The sequence below is a fragment of the Budorcas taxicolor genome, chromosome 3, assembly GCF_023091745.1.
Source record: "Budorcas taxicolor isolate Tak-1 chromosome 3, Takin1.1, whole genome shotgun sequence".
Classification (NCBI taxonomy): Eukaryota; Metazoa; Chordata; class Mammalia; order Artiodactyla; family Bovidae; genus Budorcas; species Budorcas taxicolor.
In genome coordinates, this window is record NC_068912.1 from 119,503,407 (window position 1) to 119,523,578 (window position 20,172).

Here is a 20,172-nt window from a genome sequence, read left to right on the forward strand (position 1 = left end):
CACAGTCTCACATCCATATATACACACAATCACACAGATACACACTGACACGTTCATCCAGTACACCTACACTCACAGTCTCACACCCATACATAACACACTCACAGATACACACTGACACGTTCATCCAGTACACCCACACTCATAGTCTCACACCCATAAATACACACAGTCACAGATACACACTGACACATTCATCCAGTACACCTACACTCACAGCCTCACACCCATACATAACACACAGTCACACAGATACACACTGACATGTTCATCCAGTACACCCACACTCATAGTCTCACACCCATACATACACACAGTCACAGATACACACTGACACATTCATCCAGTACACCTACACTCACAGCCTCACACCCATACATAACACACAGTCACACAGATACACACTGACATGTTCATCCAGTACACCTACACTCACAGCCTCACACCCATACATAACACACAGTCACACAGATACACACTGACATGTTCATCCAGTACACCTACACTCACAGTCTCACACCCATACATACACACAGTCACAGATACACACTGACACGTTCATCCAGTACACCCACACTCACAGTCTCACATCCATATATACACACAATCACACAGATACACACTGACACGTTCATCCAGTACACCTACACTCACAGTCTCACACCCATACATAACACACTCACAGATACACACTGACACGTTCATCCAGTACACCTACACTCACGTTCTCACATCCATCCATACACACAGATACACACTGACACATTCATCTAGTACACCTACACTCACAGTCTCACACCCATACATAACACAGTCACAGATACACACTGACACATTCATCTAGCACACCCACACTCATAGTCTCACACCCATACATACACACAGTCACACAGATACACACTGGCATGTTCATCCAGTACACCTACACTCACAGTCTCACATCCATACACACACACACACACACAGATACACACTGACATGTTCATCCAGTACACCTACACTCATAGTCTCACACCCATACATAACACACAGTCACACAGATACACACTGACACATTCATCCAGTACAGCTACACTCACAGTCTCACACCCATACATACACACACAGAGATACACACGTTCATCCAGTACACCTACACTCACATTCTCACACCCATACATAACACACTCACAGATATCTCTGACACATTCATCTGGTACACCTACACTCAGTCTCACACCCATACATACACACACACAGATACACACTGATAAACATTCATACAACACATCACCCAGAGTCTCAAACCGTGCATGCACACACACAACTATGCAGCCACATATTCATACAACGCACCTAAACTCAGATTTGGGTGTTAGTTCTGAAAGGTCTTGTATGTCTTCATAAAATCGTTCAACTTGAGCTTCTTCAGCATTACTGGTTGGGGCATAGTCTTGGATTACTGTGATATTGAATGGTTTGCCTTGGAACAGAGATCATTCTGTCGTTTTTGAGATTGCATCCAAGTACTGCATTTCGGACTATTTGTTGACCATGATGGCTACTCCATTTCTTCTGAGGGATTCCTGCCCGCAGTAGTAGATACAGTGGTCATCTGAGTTAAATTCACCCATTCCAGTCCATTTTAGTTCGCTGATTCCTAGAATGTCGACGTTCATTCTTGCCATCTCTTGTTTAACCACTTCCAATTTGCCTTGATTCATGGACCTGACATTCCAGGTTCCTATGCAATATTGCTCTTTAGAGCATCAGATCTTGCTTCTATCACCAGTCACATCCACAACTGGGTATTGTTTTTGCTTTGGCTCCATCCCTTCATTCTTTCTGGAGTTATTTCTCCACTGATCTCCAGTAGCATATTGGGCACCTAATGACCTGGGGAGTACCTCTTTCAGTGTCCTATCATTTTGCCTTTTCATACTGTTCATGGGGTTCTCAAGGCAAGAATACTGAAGTGGCTTGCCATTCCCTTCTCCAGTGGACCACATTCTGTCAGACCTCTCCACCATGACCCACCCATCTTGGGTGCCCCACGGGCATGGCTTGGTTTCATTGAGTTAGACAAGGCTGTAGTCCTAGTGTGATTAGATTGACTAGTTTTCTGTGAATATGGTTTCAGTGTGTCTGCCCTCTGATGCCCTCTTGCAACACCTACCATCTTACTTGGGTTTCTCTTACCTTGGGCGTGGGGTATCTCTTCACGGCTGCTCCAGCAAAGCACAGCTGCTGCTCCTTACCTTGGACGAGGGGTATCTCCTTACAGCCACCTTTCCTGACCTTCAACGTGGGATAGCTCCTCTAGGCCCCTCTGTGCCTGCTCAGCCACCACTCCTCGGGTTGCTCCTCTGGCTGCCGGCCCTGGCCTCAGGCATGGGTGGCTCCTCCCAGCAGCCGCCCCTGGCCTCAGGCTCGGGGTGGCTCCTCAGGGTCACCACACCTGGCCTCGGGCGCGAGGTGGCTTCTCCCGGCCGCCCCTGACCTCGGACGTGGGGTGTCTCCTCCTGGCCGCCACTGGCCTCAGACACTGGGTAGCTCCTCCCAGCCGCCACCATGACCTCGGACGTGGGGTGTCTCCTCCCGGCCGCCACTGACCTCGAATGCAGGGTAGCTCCTCTCAGCCGCCACCCCTGACCTCGGATATTGGGTGGCTCCTCCCAGCCGTTCCTGTGCCATCACAGCCTGGCACTCTGGGCCACTGTCCCTGACTTCGGACGTGGGGTAGCTCTCGGCCACGCCTAGTGCGCCAGCCCTCCGCCGCACCACCAGCGCTTAGTGCCCCAGCCTGCCGCCGCACCGTCTGCGCTTAGTCTATGCCCCAACCAGTAACACTGAAGAAACTGATGTTGAACGGTTTTATGAAGACCTACAAGACCTTTTAGAATTAACACCCAAAAAGATGTCCTTTTCATTATAGGGGACTGGAATGCAAAAGTAGGAAGTCAAGAAACACCTGGAGTAACAGGCAAATTTGGCCTTGGAATGTGGAATGAAGCAGGGCAAAGACTAATAGAGTTTTGCCAAGAAAATGCACTGGTCATAGCAAACACCCTCTTCCAACAACACAAGAGAAGACTCTACACATGAACATCACCAGATGGTCAACACCGAAATCAGATTGATTATATTCTTTGCAGCCAAAGATGGAGAAGCTCTATACAGTCAACAAAAACAAGACCAGGAGCTGACTGTGGCTCAGATCATGAACTCCTTATTACCAAATTCAGACTCAAAACTGAAGAAAGCAGGGAAAACCACTAGACCATTCAGGTATGACCTAAATCAAATCCCTTATGATTATACAGTGGAAGCGAGAAATAGATTTAAGGGCCTAGATCTGATAGATAGAGTGCCTGATGAACTATGGAATGAGGTTCATGACACTGTACAGGAGACAGGGATCAAGACCATCGCCATGGAAAAGAAATGCAAAAAAAGCAAAATGGCTGTCTGGGGAGGCCTTACAAATAGCTGTGAAAAGAAGAGAAGCGAAAAGCAAAGGAGATAAGGAAAGATATCAGCATCTGAATGCAGAGTTCCAAAGAATAGCAAGAAGAGATAAGAAAGACTTCTTCAGCAATCAATGCAAAGAAATAGAGGAAAACAGCAGAATGGGAAAGACTAGAGATCTCTTCAAGAAAATCAGAGATACTAAGGGAACATTTCATGCAAAGATGGGCTCGATAAAGGACAGAAACGGTATGGACCTAACAGAAGCAGGAGATATTAAGAAGAGGTGGCAAGAAAACATGGAAGAACTGTACAAAAAAATCTTCACGACCCAGATAATCATGATGATGTGATCACTAATGTAGAGCCAGACATCTTGGAATGTGAAGTCAAGTGGGCCTTGGAAAGCATCACTACGAACAAAGCTAGTGGAGGTGATGGAATTCCAGTTGAGCTGTTTCAAATCCTGAAAGATGATGCTGTGAAAGTGCTGCACTCAATATGCTAGCAAATTTGGAAAATTCAGCAGTGGCCACAGGATTGGAAAAGGTCAGTTTTCATTCCAATCCCAAAGAAAGGCAATGCCAAAGAATGCTCAAACTACTGCACAATTGCACTCATCTCACATGCTAGTAAAGTAATGCTCAAAATTCTCCAAGTCAGGCTTCAGCAATACGTGAACCGTGAACTCCCTGATGTTCAAGCTGGCTTTAGAAAAGGCAGAGGAACCAGAGATCAAATTGCCAACATCCGCTGGATCATGGAATAAGCAAGAGAGTTCTAGAAAAACATCTATTTCTGCTTTATTGACTATGCCAAAGCCTTTGACTGTGTGGATCACAATAAACTGTGGGAAATTCTGAAAGAGATGGGAATACCAGAGCACCTGACCTGCCTCTTGAGAAATCTGTATGCAGCTCAGGAAGCAACAGTGAGAACTGGATATGGAACAACAGACTGGTTCCAAATAGGAAAAGGTGTACGTCAAGGCTGTATATTGTCACCCTGCTTATTTAACTTCTATGCAGAGTACATCATGAGAAACACTGGACTGGAGGAAACACAAGCTGGAATCAAGATTGCCGGGAGAAATATCAATAACCTCAGATATGCAGATAACACCACCCTTATGGCAGAAAGTGAAGAGGAACTAAAAAGCCTCTTGATGAAAGTGAAAGAGGAGAGTGAAAAAGTTGGCTTAAAGCTCAACATTCAGAAAATGAAGATCATGGCATCTGGTCCCATCACCTCATGGAAAATAGATGGGGAAACAGTGGAAACAGTGTCAGACTTTATTTTTTTGGGCTCCAAAATCACTGCAGATGGTGACTGCAGCCATGAAATTAAAAGATGCTTACTCCTTGGAAGAAAGGTTATGATCAACCTAGATAGTATATTCAAAAGCAGAGATGTTACTTTGCCGACTAAGGTCCTTCTAGTCAAGGCTTTGGTTTTTCCTGTGGTCATGTAAGGATGTGAGAGTTGGACTGTGAAGAAATTGAGTGCCGAAGAATTGATGCTTTTGAACTGTGGTGTTGGAGAAGACTCTTGAGAGTCCCTTGGACTGCAAGGATATCCAACCAGTCTGTTCTGAGGGAGATTAACCCTGGGATTTCTTTGGAAGGAATGATGCTAAAGCTCAAGCTCCAGTACTTTGGCCACCTCATGTGAAGAGTTGACTCATGTTTATAATAGCCAGGACATGGAAACAACCTAGATGTCCATCAGCAGATGAATGTAAAAGAAAGCTGTGGTACATATACACAATGGAGTATTAGTCAGCCATTGAAAAGAATAAATTTGAATCAGTTCTAATGAGATGGATGAAACTGGAGCCGATTATACAGAGTGAAGTAAGCCAGAAAGAAAAACACCAATACAGTATACTGACACATATATATGCAATTTAGAAAGATGGTAGTGATGACCCTGTATGCAGGACAGCAAAAGAGACAGAGATGTATAGAACGGACTTTTGGACTGTGAGGGAGAGGGAGAGGGTGGGATGATTTGGGAGAATGGCATTGAAACATGTATACTATCATGTAAGAAATGAAGTGCCAGTCTTGTTCGATACAAGATACAGGATGCTTGGGGCTGGTGCATGGGGGTGATCCAGAGAGATGATATGAGGTGGGAGGTGGGAGGGGGATTCAGGACTTGGAGCTCGTGTACACCTGTGGCAGATTCATGTCAATGTATGGCAAAACCAATACAGTATTGTAAAGTAAAATAAAGTAAAAATAAAATTAAAAAAAAAAAGAAAACAGATACATCTAAAAAAAAAAGGAAACGACTCTGATGCTGGGAGGGATTGGGCGCAGGAGGAGAAGGGGACGACAGAGGACGAGATGGCTGGATGGCATCACGGACTCGATGGACGTGAGTCTGAGTGAACTCCGGGAGATGGTGATGGACAGGGAGGCCTGGCGTGCTGCGATTCGTGGGGTCACAAACAGTCGGATATGACTGAGCAACTGAACTTAAACTTAGATTGTCACACCCATACATACACAGACACAGAGACACACACTGACTCGTTCATACAATACACCTACACAGTTTCACAGCCATGCACACACAGATACACACTGACACATTCATACAACACACCTACACTCACAGTCTCACACCGCACACACACATACACACAGACACACACTGACATGTTCATAGAGCATGCCTACAATCACAGTCTCACACCCATACGTACACTGACACATTCATACACCTACACTCACAGTCTGACACCGCACACACACATACACACAGATACACACTGACATGTTCATAGAGCACGCCTACACTCACAGTCTGACACCCATACATACACACACACACAGAGACACACTGACATGTTCATAGAGCATGCCTATACTCGGTCTCACACCCAAACACACACACACACAGATACACAGTGACAGATTCATACAACACACCTACAGTCTCACAACCATATGTACACACACACACATAATACACACTGATGCATTCATACAGCATACCTACACTCACAGTCTCACACCCATACATACTCACAGACACACAGACACACAGTGATACATTAACACAACACACCTATACTCACAGTCTCATACCCTTATGTACACACTCACACACAGATACACACTAAAACGTCCATACAGCACACCTACACTCACAGTCTCACCCTATCTACATACACGCACAGATGCACACTGACACATTCATACACACACCTACAGTCTCACACCCATATGTTCACATACACATGCAGATACGCGCTGACACGTTCATACTTCCTTACACTCACAGTCTCACATCCATGAAAACAGACACTCAGATACACACTGACACATTCATAGAGCACACCTACACTCAGACTCTCACACCCACACATACACACACACACACTGACATATTCATACAACAACTAGACTCACAGTCTCACCCCATATACATACACCCACAGATACACTGCCACATTTGGACACACACCTACAGTCTCACACCCATATGTACACACACAGATACAGATTGACTCATTCATACAGCACAATTACACTCACAGTCTCACACGCATACATAAACACACACACACAGGAAGTCTTGGCTGCCTTTCCTGGCAAGCGCAGACCGTGGGCATGGGGGAGTGAGGGGTTGGGGCAGTGGGTGGGAAGTTGGGGTCAGGGGGAGTGTGGCCAGCACTGGTGTCTATCAGATGGGAAGGAGGGAGCAATCGTCAGGCCTGGAAGCTTCCTTCAGATCTGTTCTATTGACGCTGAGCAGGAAGAAAGGGACCTGTAGGAAGTCAGGGCCACCAGCCAAAAGGGAAGAATCCCCAACTCAGCTTGTAGGGCTGGGGGAGGGTGGAGAAGGCTCCAGGAAAGGGCTGCAGGCTTCAGGAGATCACAGGATGGGCAGGGGCTGTGGGCCTGGCCTCTGCTGGCCCCCAGGGCTGTCTCCCCAGGTCATCTAGGCAGGACATGAAGGGCAGACTGTCCCAGGGGAGGCAGGCAGGGGGTGCCTATGGTAAGGAGGCAGATGTATGGGAGGGCAGACCCAGTGGCATGTGGAGGGGAGCTAAGGAGACCACTTCTGACAAACACCCAAGACGAAGACTGGCCTGAGGGCAAAGGGTCTTCTCACAGAGCCTGACTCACCTGGTGGCACCACAGGAAAGGATGCTCTGAGCTGTGAGACCACTGCCTTCCTGCCCCCCTGAGTGTGGACCCCTGGCTCCCACCACCCTCCCAACTGTCCTGCTCCTTGCTCATCTGCTGAGCTCTCCTCCACCTCACGAGGCACCCCTTCTCCTCTCTGCTCCAGCAGAGCAGCCTCGGGCCCTGTCTGAACCTGCTACCCACTTGCCTTCCCTGGGCGGCACCTGGGGCTCTTGCCCAACCTCAGGCCCCCGAGTCTTTAACCCAGAAATACAGTGGTGTGTCCATCTCCCTGCCACGGTATAGGAGGTGATTGATGCGCAGCACCTGGATGCCTGACAGGTGTGGGCTTTTATCCCGCCTGGATGCTCCACCACCCTGCAACCGTGCTGGCTGCAGGGGACTCAGGCAGAGGGTATGGTCGTGAAGAATAATTCCAGGCATACATCACTGGAAAAGCCCCTGATGCTGGGAAAGATTAGGGCAGGAGGAGAAGGGAGCAACAGAGGATGAGATGGTTAGATGGCGACATCAACTCAATGGACATGAGTTTGAGCAAATTCCAGGAGATGGTGAAGGACAGGGAAGCCTACTGCGCTGCAGTCCATGGGATCTCTAAGAGTCAGACATGACTGAGTGACTGAACAAAAATAACATCTCAATTTGCACATGATGACTGCCGAATACAAGAACCGATGTGCCCAGAGGACACAGTGAGCCTGTGAGAAGACACAACGTCGCTGGGGAAGCACTGACATGGGAGCCCTAGGCTCACCAGGCTTTCCTGGCCTCTGTCTCCATCTGGGAAGAGGTCTCCGTCTCACCAGGTTGGCTCTCATGAGGTCAGATCTCACAGGTTTTTTGCCTCCTCCTTGCTATCCTATGTTCCTTTTCTTTGAGACATATTTCTTGAACACATTTTGGGGGCAGGGCCGGAGATGCAACTGTCCTGTTCCTGATGGAGTTTGTGTTCCAGCTGAGGAGGCAGAGGACCCAGAGACAGCACAAAGGTGGCAATAAAACCAAGGAAACCACGCTACATACATGGGTTGAGGGTGTACATCCCAGAACACAGCTCCCTGGCACATTGACTAATTCAACTGGAAGGAGTCTGAGAAAATGGCAGAGAGAGGAGGGTCATCCTGAACCCCTCCCCCCCGCCAACCATCTCCCCTGGATCAGGTCATAAGACACTCCCATGAGAGGGGCTCTTTCTGCACCCAGAGGAGAGGAGCATCCTTACTTCCAAGGACAAGCAGATGCTGAGAAGGAGCCAGACAGGCCTGGCTGAGGTTCAGCACTTGCTCTGAGCAGTCCCTGAGCCTTGTGGTCCACAACTGTCCACATCACACAGCATCAGACTCTGGGTGTGGCCATTTCTTCAGATTTCCTTTCCTTATAAATGCTCTCGTGTGTCACCAAACTGCTATTACATAAATGCTTTTCTCCCTTACTTTGTCTATGTCAGTTTGACTTTAGACCCAGTCAGGTACCTAAGACAACATATTAAAAAGCAGAGACATCACTTGTCAACAAAAGTCTGTGTGGTCAAACCTATGGTTATTGCAGTCATCATGTGCTGATGTGAGGGATGGACCATAAAAAAGGCTAAGCACTGAAGAATCAATGCTTTTGAACTGAGCAGTTGGAGAATACCCTTGAGAGTCCCTTGGACAGCAAGATCAAACCAGTCAATCCTAAAGGAAATTAAGCCTAAACATTCACTGGCAGGCCTGATGCTGAAGATAAGGCCCAATACTTTGGCCACCTCAGGGGAAGAGTTAACTCATTGAAAAGACTGTGATGCAGGGAAAGATTGAGGGCAGGAATGGAAGGGGTGAAAAAGGATGCAATGCTCGGATGGCATCACTGACTCAATAGACGTGAGTGTGAGCAAACTCTGGGAGGTGGTGAAGGACAGGGAAGCCTGGCGTGCTGAAGTCTATGGGGTCACAAAGGGTCGGACATGACTTAGCCACTGAACAACAACTGATCACCAGTGCATTGGATAATTCATACTAGGTTGTCTGGCTCAATGGAAAATTGTGTTTCCTTAGAAATTCAGGACACCTGGAGCTCATCCTCCTTTGTCTGCACTTAGGACAATGGCTATGTTTTCTTTTCCAGCAAACCCTATGTTTGGGAAAATTTTAGGCCAGCTGCAAAGATAGCGCCGAGGGAGCCCACAGCAGCATCTCCGCCATGCTGAGGGCTCATCTCACACCGCACTGGAGCGCCTCAGGTCTCTGGATGAACCTCACTGCCCTGCCGCCAACCGGACCCCAGCCCTGCTGGGATTTGGTCTTGTGTCCTCTCAGGGCCCTCTTCCATTCCAGGGTCCCACATGGTTCTCAGACAGCTTGCATTTTTGGCATGATTGCCCCCACCCCTGCCTGGTCCCCTCCTCAGAGTCCAAGAGCAGTAGGGAGCCTGGGGTTCTCTGCTCCAAAACAAGTTCTCCAGCAGCTGCAGAGAGAAGGCTCTCACCAGGCCAGCAAATGCAAACTCTTTTGGGTCCTTTGGGAAAACCTGAGAGGGGCGAAGGAAAATTCCCTTCCCAGGAAGGATGGATTTACGTGCCCTGGGTGGTCTTAGAGCAGGGTCTCCCTGATTTCACCAGCACTGGCAGCCTGCAGCCACTTCCCCCACTCCTGGGAGACCACCTGGATGGCACCTGAGCCAGCATGGGGACAGGTGTCCTTGGTCTGCCCAGTCCTTGTGAGGCTGTTGGTGAGGCTGGGGGTGACGTCAGAAAGGGGCTCAGCACAGGACCCACAGGTGTGTAGTCGGCACAGGGCCTACAGGTGTGAGGGCCATTTCTGGAGCACCCTTGAGTCTTGGTGCTGGGACTACAGAGGGGAGTCCTGCACAGCCCCTGCCCCTAACCGGCTGTTGTGAGGGGGCAGGCATGGCTGGTGGAGTCTCTCTCTCTCTCTCTCTCTCTCTCTCTCTCACACACACACACACACACACAATCATTCCGCCAGGATGCAGTGTACACACCATGTTCTAGAATCACAGTAAAACAACAGATATCAACATGGAAGGTGCTGGATCCCACCTGGGGTCCTCAGTCTTCTCTGTGAGTGGCTTCGCCTGGTGTCCAATGACTCGCAGGCCAGCCACAGGGACTGGGCCAGTATGACTGGGACTCACTCCGGAGAGGAGCACTGCATGGGTGGCTGGGAGGCACAGTAGTCTTGGCTTTTTCAGTTGGAGCTCAAGGACTCCAGGGCCCAATTACCTGCCAGGCAGGCGACACTGCCCACATGGCCAATTAGTAGGTCCTCATGCCTCTGGGGCTGGCTGAGGGCAGGTCTGCGCGTCGACATTGTGGCCCTCGTTTCACTCCACACAGCTCGGCGGCCGCGTCCTAGGAGCCTGAGGAGCCGCTGTCCCTGAGTCGGCCCTCGGCCCCACACCTCCATGCACAGGAGGGTGGTGGGGAGGGGTGCAGGCCAAAGCAGAGGCTCAGGATGGCCATGTGTTGACCACGCAGAGTCATAGGACCGACGAGACAGGGTCAGGCCTTGGTCCTCCCAGCTCAGAACCTCCTCACTGTCCAGTCCCGAGGGCGGGGCCTGGCAGGGAGGCGGGGTCACCACTGGGAGCCTGCGTCCCCTCTCTGGTCTCACCCAGACCCTCCTTTTCTCTCTGCTCTAGCTCCACCGCCCTGGCCCCTCCCCTTCCCCGCACCTCAGGCTCTTCAGATGGCCCTGCCCCTCTTCCTGCCTCAGGCCCTGGACTTCTGCTGCCTCTGGACTGTCCTTCCCAAAGCACTTTCTCCCCACACCCACCGAGGATGGCCTTGTTTTCCTCCCTGTGGGATTAGTGTCCTGGGTCTGCAGAAACGAAGTACCACAAACTAGGAGGCTTAACACAACAGAAAATTATTCTGAAAGTCCCACATCAGGGGTGGGAGTGCCGAGCTCCTCCCACAGGCCCCAGAGGAGGGTCCTTTCTGCCTCTGCATCCTCGGCGGCTCCAGGCTTCCTGGCCTGTGGCCCGCATCCCTCCTGTCTCTGCCTCTGTGGTCACAAGGAGTCTCCTCTGCTGTGTGTAGTCTCCCCTCTGTGTCTCCCACAGGGACCTCTTTATCTCCACATCCTTCCCTGATTCCATCCTGAAGGACTCAGGTCACAATCACAGGCTCAGGGGAGCAGAGAACCTTGGGGGCTGTCTCTCAGCCCCCTGGGCCTGCTGGGTTTTCCCTCCTTAGCGTGAGCCCCTGAGCGCCCCTCTGAGCAGACTACTTGTGTATGTTGTGTGTTTCTCTACCACACACAGAAGGCAAGTGCATGGGGCTGGGTTCTTGTCTGTTTGTTCACCATCAGACGCCAGTTGTCTGACTCCTATCTGGCACGTAGGCAGTGCTTGGGCTACACATGCGTGAATGAGTAAATGGTTGAGTCACTTAGTTGTGACCAGAGAAGGCTGTGGACTGAGGGGTTCTCAGGAGATGGAACCGGTTTCTGTCTTAGCTTCCCATGAGGGAGACAGGCTCTCAGGACCCTGTGCATGGCCTGCAATCACCTTGGCCAAGACGGAGCTGTGCTCTGGCTGGTGGATCGGGAGGACGAGGGGTGATCCAGGAGGTGCCCTGCCCCGTCTGCTATATCACATGGGGCCAAGGGGTCTGACCGAGCAGGCCAAGGGTGGACCGGGCACAGATGAGCTGCTTCACATGGTGGAGGGGGATCTGGGGCTGTAACTGACCTCCGCTCCTAGGGCCGCCCTCCCCCTGGGGTCTCCCTCCACTGACATCAGGTGTCCGCAGCTCAGTGTCTCCAGGACACACACTTCCTGCCCTTGGGACAGCTGATGCGGGATCCCTGGAGCCCCTCCCCTCCGACCTCTCACCTGCACTTAGGTGGTCCCACTGGGTCTGCTCCCTGCTTAGGCTCCGACGGGACACTGCATGCCCCAAACCTGGCTGGTGCTTCACGGCCCACTCAGGCCCTGCCTCCCTTGCTGGACCCTGAGGGCCACCGTGGCTGGCTGAGTCTCCCTCACTGTTTCTCTGGCATGGACCTTGGACCTGGCACAGAGGGATGACCAGAAAGGGAGCCAAATGGTAGCAAATGCACGTGGCTGAAGGCACAAGTGCAGAACAGAGATGGGCCGGGGGTCCAGGCAGCACCAGGCACTGGCTTTGAAGACACACTGCCTGTCTCCCTCATGGGCAGCTGAGACAGAAACTGATTCCATCTCCTGGGAACCCCTCAGTCCACAGCCTTCTCTGGTCACAACTAAGTGACTCAACCATTTACTCATTCACGCATGTGTAGCCCAAGCACTGCCTACATGCCAGACAGGCACTCACTTGGCATTCCCCCCGTGCTGGTGTGAATCTGATGACTTTTTACATGACTCCTAGTGAGAAAGTGAATGACAAATGGCCTGTGCATGTCTCTATGGGTGCAGGACCCAGGAGGGTTAAGGTGTAGAGACCTCAGGACACAGAGGCAAGGAGGAAGCCAGATCTCTGGGGCCGCCACAGAGAGAGGTGGTCCAACCAAGCAGTTGAAAAGCCCTTAGGTCATCCGTGGTCTCCACGGCCCATCGCCCTTTCCTTCTGTTTCCACACCTGGCCCTGGTCGTGTGGGTGCTCCTCAGCTTATCTCTTATTGATCCCAAGTGCCTGACTGACCAGGTTTGAACTCTGCAGCCAATCAGAAATGTGTGGAAAGCTGTCTAATGTTTTGAGAGCCCTGAACACTCTTGGGCCCACATCCTGAGATTCTGACTCTGCGGTCCCCAGGTGGCAACTTGGTGACCTCACTCCTGAAGGATGCTGCTTCTAAGATGCCAGCTCCTCCTCAGGACTCCTGGTGGGCTCCCTGGAACATTAGGCTGGGGGGTTAGGGCTCCTGGTTCCTCCCTGCAGATGGCTAGAACCTCTTGTCTGTACCTTCGAGAATTCCTTCAATAAATATTGGGGGTTGCCCACCAGGCTATTCTTTGGAACTCTGCATTCAGATGCCTATATCTTTCCTTTTCTCCTTTGCTTTTCCCCTCTCTTCTTTTCACACCTATTTGTAAGGCCTCCCCAGACAACCATTTTGCTTTTTTGCATTTCTTTTCCATGGGGATGGTCTTGATCCCTGTCTCCTGTACAATGTCATGAACCTCATTCCATAGTTCACCAGGCACTCTGTCTATCAGATCTAGGCCCTTAAATCTATTTCTCACTTCCACTGTATAATCATAAGGCATTTGATTTAGGTCATACCTGAATGGTCTAGCGGTTTTCCCTGCTTTCTTCAATTTAAGTCTGAATTTAGTAATAAGGAGTTCATGATCTGAGCCACAGTCAGCTCCCGGTCTTGTTTTTGTTGACTGTATAGAGCTTCTCCATCTTTGGCTGTAAAGAATAGAATGTCTGATTTCGGTGTTGACCATCTGGTGATGTCCATGTGTAGAGTCTTCTCTTGTGTTGTTGGAAGAGGGTGTTTGCTATGACCAGTGCATTTTCTTGGCAAAACTCTATTAGTCTTTGCCCTGCTTCATTCTGCATTCCAAGGCCAAATTTGCTTGTTACTCCAGGTGTTTCTTGACTTCCTACTTTTGCATTTCAGTCCCCTATAATGAAAAGGACATCTTTTTTGGGTGTCAGTTCTGAAAGGTCTTGTACGTCTTGATAAAACCATTCAACTTCAACTTCTTCAGCCTTACTGGTTGGGGCATAGACTTGGATTACTATGATATTGAATGGTTTGCCTTGGAGACGAACAGAGATCATTCTGTCGTTTTTGAGATTGCATCCAAGTACTGCATTTTGGACTCTTTTGTTGACCATGACGGATACTCCATTTCTTCTGAGGGATTCCCGCCCACAGTAGTAGATATAATGGTCATCTGAGTTGAATTCACCCATTCCTAGAATGTCGACGTTCACTCTTGCCATCTCTTGTTTGACCACTTCCAATTTGCCTTGATTCATGGACCTGACATTCCAGGTTCCTATGCAATATTGCTCTTTACAGCATCGGATCTTGCTTCTATCACCAGTCACATCCAGAGCTGAGTATTGTTTTTGCTTTTTATCCATCCCTTCATTCTTTCTGGAGTTATTTCTCCACTGATCTCCAGTAGCATATTGGGCACCTACTGGCCTGGGGAGTTTCTCTTTTGGTATCCTATCATTTTGCCTTTTCATACTGTTCATGGGAGATCTCGTCAAGAAAATTAGAGATACCAAAGGAACATTTCATGCGAAGATGGGCTCAATAAAGGACAGAAATGGTCTGGACCTAACAGAAGCAGAAGATATTAAGAAGAGGTGGCAAGAATACACGGAAGAACTGTACAAAAAAGATCTTCACGACCCAGATAATCATGATGATGTGATCACTAATCTAGAGCCAGACATCTTGGAATGTGAAGTCAAGTGGGCCTTGGAAACCATCACTACGAACAAAGCTAGTGGAGGTGATGGAATTCCAGTTGAGCTGTTTCTAATCCTGAAAGATGATGCTGTGAAAGTACTGCACTCAATATGCCAGCAAAATTGGAAAATTCAACAGTGGCCACAGGCCTGGAAAAGGTCAGTTTTCATTCCAATCCCAAAGAAAGGCAATGCCAAAGAATGCTCAAACTACCGCACAATTGCACTCATCTCACATGCTAGTAAAGTAATGCTCAAAATTCTCCAAGCCAGGCTTCAGCAATATGTGAACCGTGAACTTCCAGATGTTCAAGCTGGTTTTAGAAAAGGCAGAGGAACCAGAGACCAGAAAAACATCTATTTCTGCTTTATTGACTATGCCAAAGCCTTTGACTGTGTGGATCAAAATAAACTGTGGAAAATTCTGAAAGAGATGGGAATACCAGAGCACCTGACCTGCCTCTTGAGAAATCTGTATGCAGCTCAGGAAGCAACAGTTAGAACTGGACATGGAACAACAGACTGGTTTCAAACAGGAAAAGGAGTACGTCAAGACTGGTTTCAAACAGGAAAAGGAGTACGTCAAGGCTGTATATTGTCACCCTGCTTATTTAACTTCTATGCAGAGTACATCATGAGAAATGCTGGACTGGGAGAAACACAAGCTGGAATCAAGATTGCTGGGAGAAATATCAATAACCTCAGATATGCAGATGACACCACCCTTATGGCAGAAAGTGAAGAGGAGCTAAAAAGCCTCTTGATGAAAGTGAAAGAGAAGAGTGAAAAAGTTGGCTTAAAGCTCAACATTCAGAAAACGAAGATCATGGCATCCGGTCCCATCACTTCATGGGAAATAGATGGGGAAACAGGGGAAACAGTGTCAGACTTTATTTTTTTGGGCTCCAAAATCACTGCAGATGGTGACTGCAGCCATGAAATTAAAAGACGCTTACTCCTTGGATGAAAAGTTATGACCAACCTAGATAGCATATTCTAAAGCAGTGACGTGACTTTGCTGACTAAGGTCTGTCTAGTCAAGGCTATGGTTTTTCCTGTGGTCATGTATGGATGTGAGAGTTGAACTGTGAAGAAGGCTGAGCGCCGAAGAATTGATGCTTTTGAACTGTGGTGTTGGAGAAGACTCTCGTGAGTCCCTTGGACTGCAAGGATATCCGACCAGTCCATTCTGTAGGAGATCAGCCCTGGGATTTCTTTGGAAGGAATGATGCTAAAGCTAAAACTCCAGTACTTTGGCCACCTCATGCGAAGAGTTGACTCATTGGAAAAGACTCTGATGCTGGGAGGGATTGGGGGCAGGAGGAGAAGGGGACGACCGAGGATGAGATGGCTGGATGGCATCACGGACTCGATGGACATGAGTCTGAGTGAACTCCGGGATATGGTGATGGACAGGGAGGCCTGGTGTGCTGTGACTCATGGGGTCTCAAAGAGTCAGACACGACTGAGCGACTGAACTGAACTGAACTGCCCACCAGGCACCATCCAGGGCTGCCAGGGTCTCTGCACATGGCTCTCCAGTGGCCTGGGCACCTGCGTGTGTTACAGGTCAACCAGGATCACCTCGTGTGGTAAGAAAACTCATTCTCTCAGCAGTAATAGGTGAGGGGTGGGGGCTTATATATAGAAGAAAGAGGGGTGGAGTTTAGCTGGGACCTGAGTGGAATAGGACTTTAGCATTTAAACCAAAATCTACAGGCCCTGATGATTCCCAGACACACTTTGCTCTGTGGACACTGGTGCTCAGTTCACTGCCTAGTTCAAGAGCCCCATTCCCTGAAACACTACACTTCATTTAGGACGTGAAAACCTCAGATGACCTGATATATTTAGCTGTTTCCTGAAAGGTGCAGGGTACTTTTAAAGATGAGGAAGTCTTCCTTGGCCTAGCCATAAAATAAGGAAAAGCTAAAGGCAAAGACAAAAAGGAAAACTATACCTGTTTAAATGCAGAGTTCCAAAGAACAGCAAGGAGAGGCAAGAAAGCCTTCCTCAGTGATCAGTGCAAAGAAATAAAGGAAAATAACAGAATGGGGAAGACTAGAGATCTCTTCAAGAAAATTAGAGATACCAAGGGAAGTTTTCATGCAAAGGTGGGCAAAATAAAGGACAGAAATGATGTGGAAGATATTAAAAAGAGGTGGCAAGAATACACAGAAGAACTATACAAAAAAGATCTTCATGACCCAGATAACCATGATGGTGTGATCACTGATCTAGAGCCAGACACCCTGGAATGGGAAGTCAAGTGCTCCTAGGAAGCATCACTACAAACAAAGTTAGTGGAGGTGATGGAATTCCAGTTGAGCTATTTCAAATCCTAAAAGCTAATGCTGTGAAAGTGCTGCACTCAATATGCCAGCAAATTTGGAAAACTCAGCAGTGGCTATAGGACTGGAAAAGGTCAGTTTTCATTCTAATCCCAAAGAAGGGCAATGCCAAAGAATGTTCAAACTAATGTACAACTGCACTCATCTCACACACTAGCAAAGTAATGCTCAAAATTCTCCAAGCCAGGCTTCAATAACATGTGAACTGTGATTTTCCAGATGCTCAAGCTGAAGTTAGAAAAGGCAGAGGAACCAGAGATCAAACAGCCAACATCTGCTGGATCATAGAAAATGCAAGAGAATTTCAGAAAAAAATCTACTTCTGCTTTATTGATTACATCAAAGCATTTGAGTATGTAGATCACAACAAACTGTGGAAAATTTTTCAAGAGATGGGAGTACCAGACCACCTTACCTCCTTCCTGAGAAATTTGTATGCAGGTCAAGAAGAAACAGTTAGAACTGGACATGAAACAACAGACTGGTTCCAAATCGGGAAAAGAGTATATACATCAAGGCTGTATATTGTCACCTGCTTATTTAACTTCTATACAGAGTACATCATGTGAAATTCCAGGCTGGATGAATCAAAGCTGGAATCAAGATTGCCAGGAGAAATATCAATAACCTCAGATATGCAGATGCCACCACCATTATGGCAGAAAGTGAAGAGGAACTTAATAGCCTTTTGATAAGAATGAAAGAGTAGAGTGACAAAGTTGGTGTAAAGCTCAACATTCAAAAAACAAAGATCATGGCATCCAGTCCCATCACTTCACGGCAAGTTGATACGGAAACAGTGACAGACTTTACTTTCTTGAGCTCCAAAATCACTGTGGATGGGGACTGCAACTGTGAAATTCAAAGACACTTGCTCCTTGGAAGAAATGCTATGACCAACCTACACAGTATATTAAAATGTAGAGACCTAACTTTGTCGACAAAGGTCCATCTAGTCAAAGCTATGGGTTTTCCAGTAGTCATGTATGGATGTGAGAGTCGGTCTGTAAAGACAGCTGAGCAACGAAGAATTGATGATTTTGAACCATGATGTTGGAGAAGACTCTTGAGAGTCCCTTGAACTGCAAGGAGATCCAACCAGTCCATCCTAAAGGAAATCAGTCCTGAATATTCATTGAACGGACTGATGTCGAAGTCACTCAGCCACCTGATGCGAAGAGCTTGCTCATTGAAAAAGACCATGATGCTGGGAAAAATTGAAGGCAGAAGAAGAAGGTACAACAGAGGATGAGATGGTTGGATGGCATCACTGACTCGATGGACAGGAGTTGAGCAAGCTCGGGAGTTAGTGATGGACAGGGAAGGCTGGTGTGCTGCAGTTCATGAGTTCGCAAAGAGCTGGATGCAACTAAGAGACTGAATTGAACTGAAAATGCAGAAAATAATGGCATTATTACCCCCACAGCTGTTGTATCAGCATCCATGAGCTGAAGGAGAAAAACTAATGTGGAAGTAAATGTTAAAATAAATGAAGCACTGCGATGATGCAGTGCATTTCCATGATTACAAATAAATGTCCTCAAAGAGAAGAGGTGTATTTTCAGATTTTGTTTCAGATGAACAGAATGAAAGCCCAGGACATGCCTGCTACAGTGAAGCTCAACCAAAGCCCAGGGCCATTTTCAAGGCGCCTTTGAACTCTTTGTTCCTCAGACAGTAGATCAAGGGGTTAATGATTGGGGTGAGGACAGTGTAAACAGCAGAGATGAGCTTGTTGGAGCTCCGGGAATCAATGGCCTGGGGCCGGACGTACATGAAGATCATGGCGGTGTAGAAGATGGTGACCACGGTGAGGTGAGACGCGCAGGTGGAGAAGGCTCTCCAGCAGCCCGTGGCCGAGGGCATGCGCAGCACGGCCAGGGTGACGTGCCCATAGGACAGCACAGTGGCCACGAGCGGGAGCACCAGGATGAGGAAGGCCAGGACGAAGTCGACCAGCTCTGCGGTCGAGTAGTCCATGCAGGCCAGTCTGAGGATGGGGGAGATGTCACAGAAGAAGTGGTTCAGGACGTTGGAACCACAGAACGTGGCGCCGGAGATAAAGTAGACCTTGATCACGGAGACGGTGAAGCCACTCATGAAGGAGAAGGCCACCAGCTGGACACACAGCCCCGTGGTCATGATGGCTTGGTAGCGCAGAGGGTGGCAGACGGCCACGTAGCGGTCGTAGGCCATGGAGGCCAGGAGCACACACTCGGTGCACACCAGGGAGCTGAAGAAGTAGAGCTGGGTCATGCAGCCCACGACGGAGATGCGCCTCCTCTGCAGGAGGAAGCCGTCCAGCATCTTGGGGATGATGTCACACACGTACCAGATCTCCAAGAAAGACATGGAGCCCAGAAAGTAGTACATGGGCCTGTGGAGGGAGGGGCTGCCCCAGACGGTGAGGATGATGGCCAGGTTCTCCACCAGCACGAAGAGGTAGGAGAGCAGGAAGAGTAGGAAGAGCAGGTACTGCAGCTGGGGAGCTGTGGGGAAGCCCACCAGGATGAAGGCGCTGACCTGCGTCACATTCTCCCCCCTCATCCTCCTGTGCGGGGCACCCAGGGCCACAAACAACCTTCGGGCCAGATGAGGGGCAAGGGCGGCTGGGGAGAGAAAGCGGAGGTCAGTCTGGGGGTGGGTTTTGACCCAAGGGGTGGGCGCCTGTCTCCTCGGACAGCAGGGGAACAGAAACTATGCTGGGAGGGATTGGGGGCAGGAGGAGAAGGGGACGACCGAGGAGGAGATGGCTGCATGGCATCACTGACTCGATCGACGCAAGTCTGAGTGAACTCCGGAAGCTGGTGATGGACAGGGAGGCCTGGCGTGCTGCAATTCATGG

The 20,172-nt window shown here is 49.0% G+C and overlaps 1 protein-coding gene across 1 annotated transcript; it reads right to left on the minus strand.

The window, feature by feature from the left end:
- Positions 1-18,947: 18,947 nt before the first annotated feature.
- On the minus strand, positions 18,948-19,874 carry LOC128045255 (olfactory receptor 6B2). Its single transcript, XM_052637752.1, has one exon. The coding sequence runs from the start codon at positions 19,872-19,874 to the stop codon at positions 18,948-18,950; it is 927 nt and encodes a 308-aa protein (XP_052493712.1).
- Between the last annotated feature and the right edge of the window lie 298 nt (positions 19,875-20,172).

Bases quoted from the DNA above. Each gene is read 5' to 3' on its own strand.
- LOC128045255 (XM_052637752.1), bottom strand. From the start codon at position 19,874: ATGAGGGGGGAGAATGTGACGCAGGTCAGCGCCTTCATCCTGGTGGGC.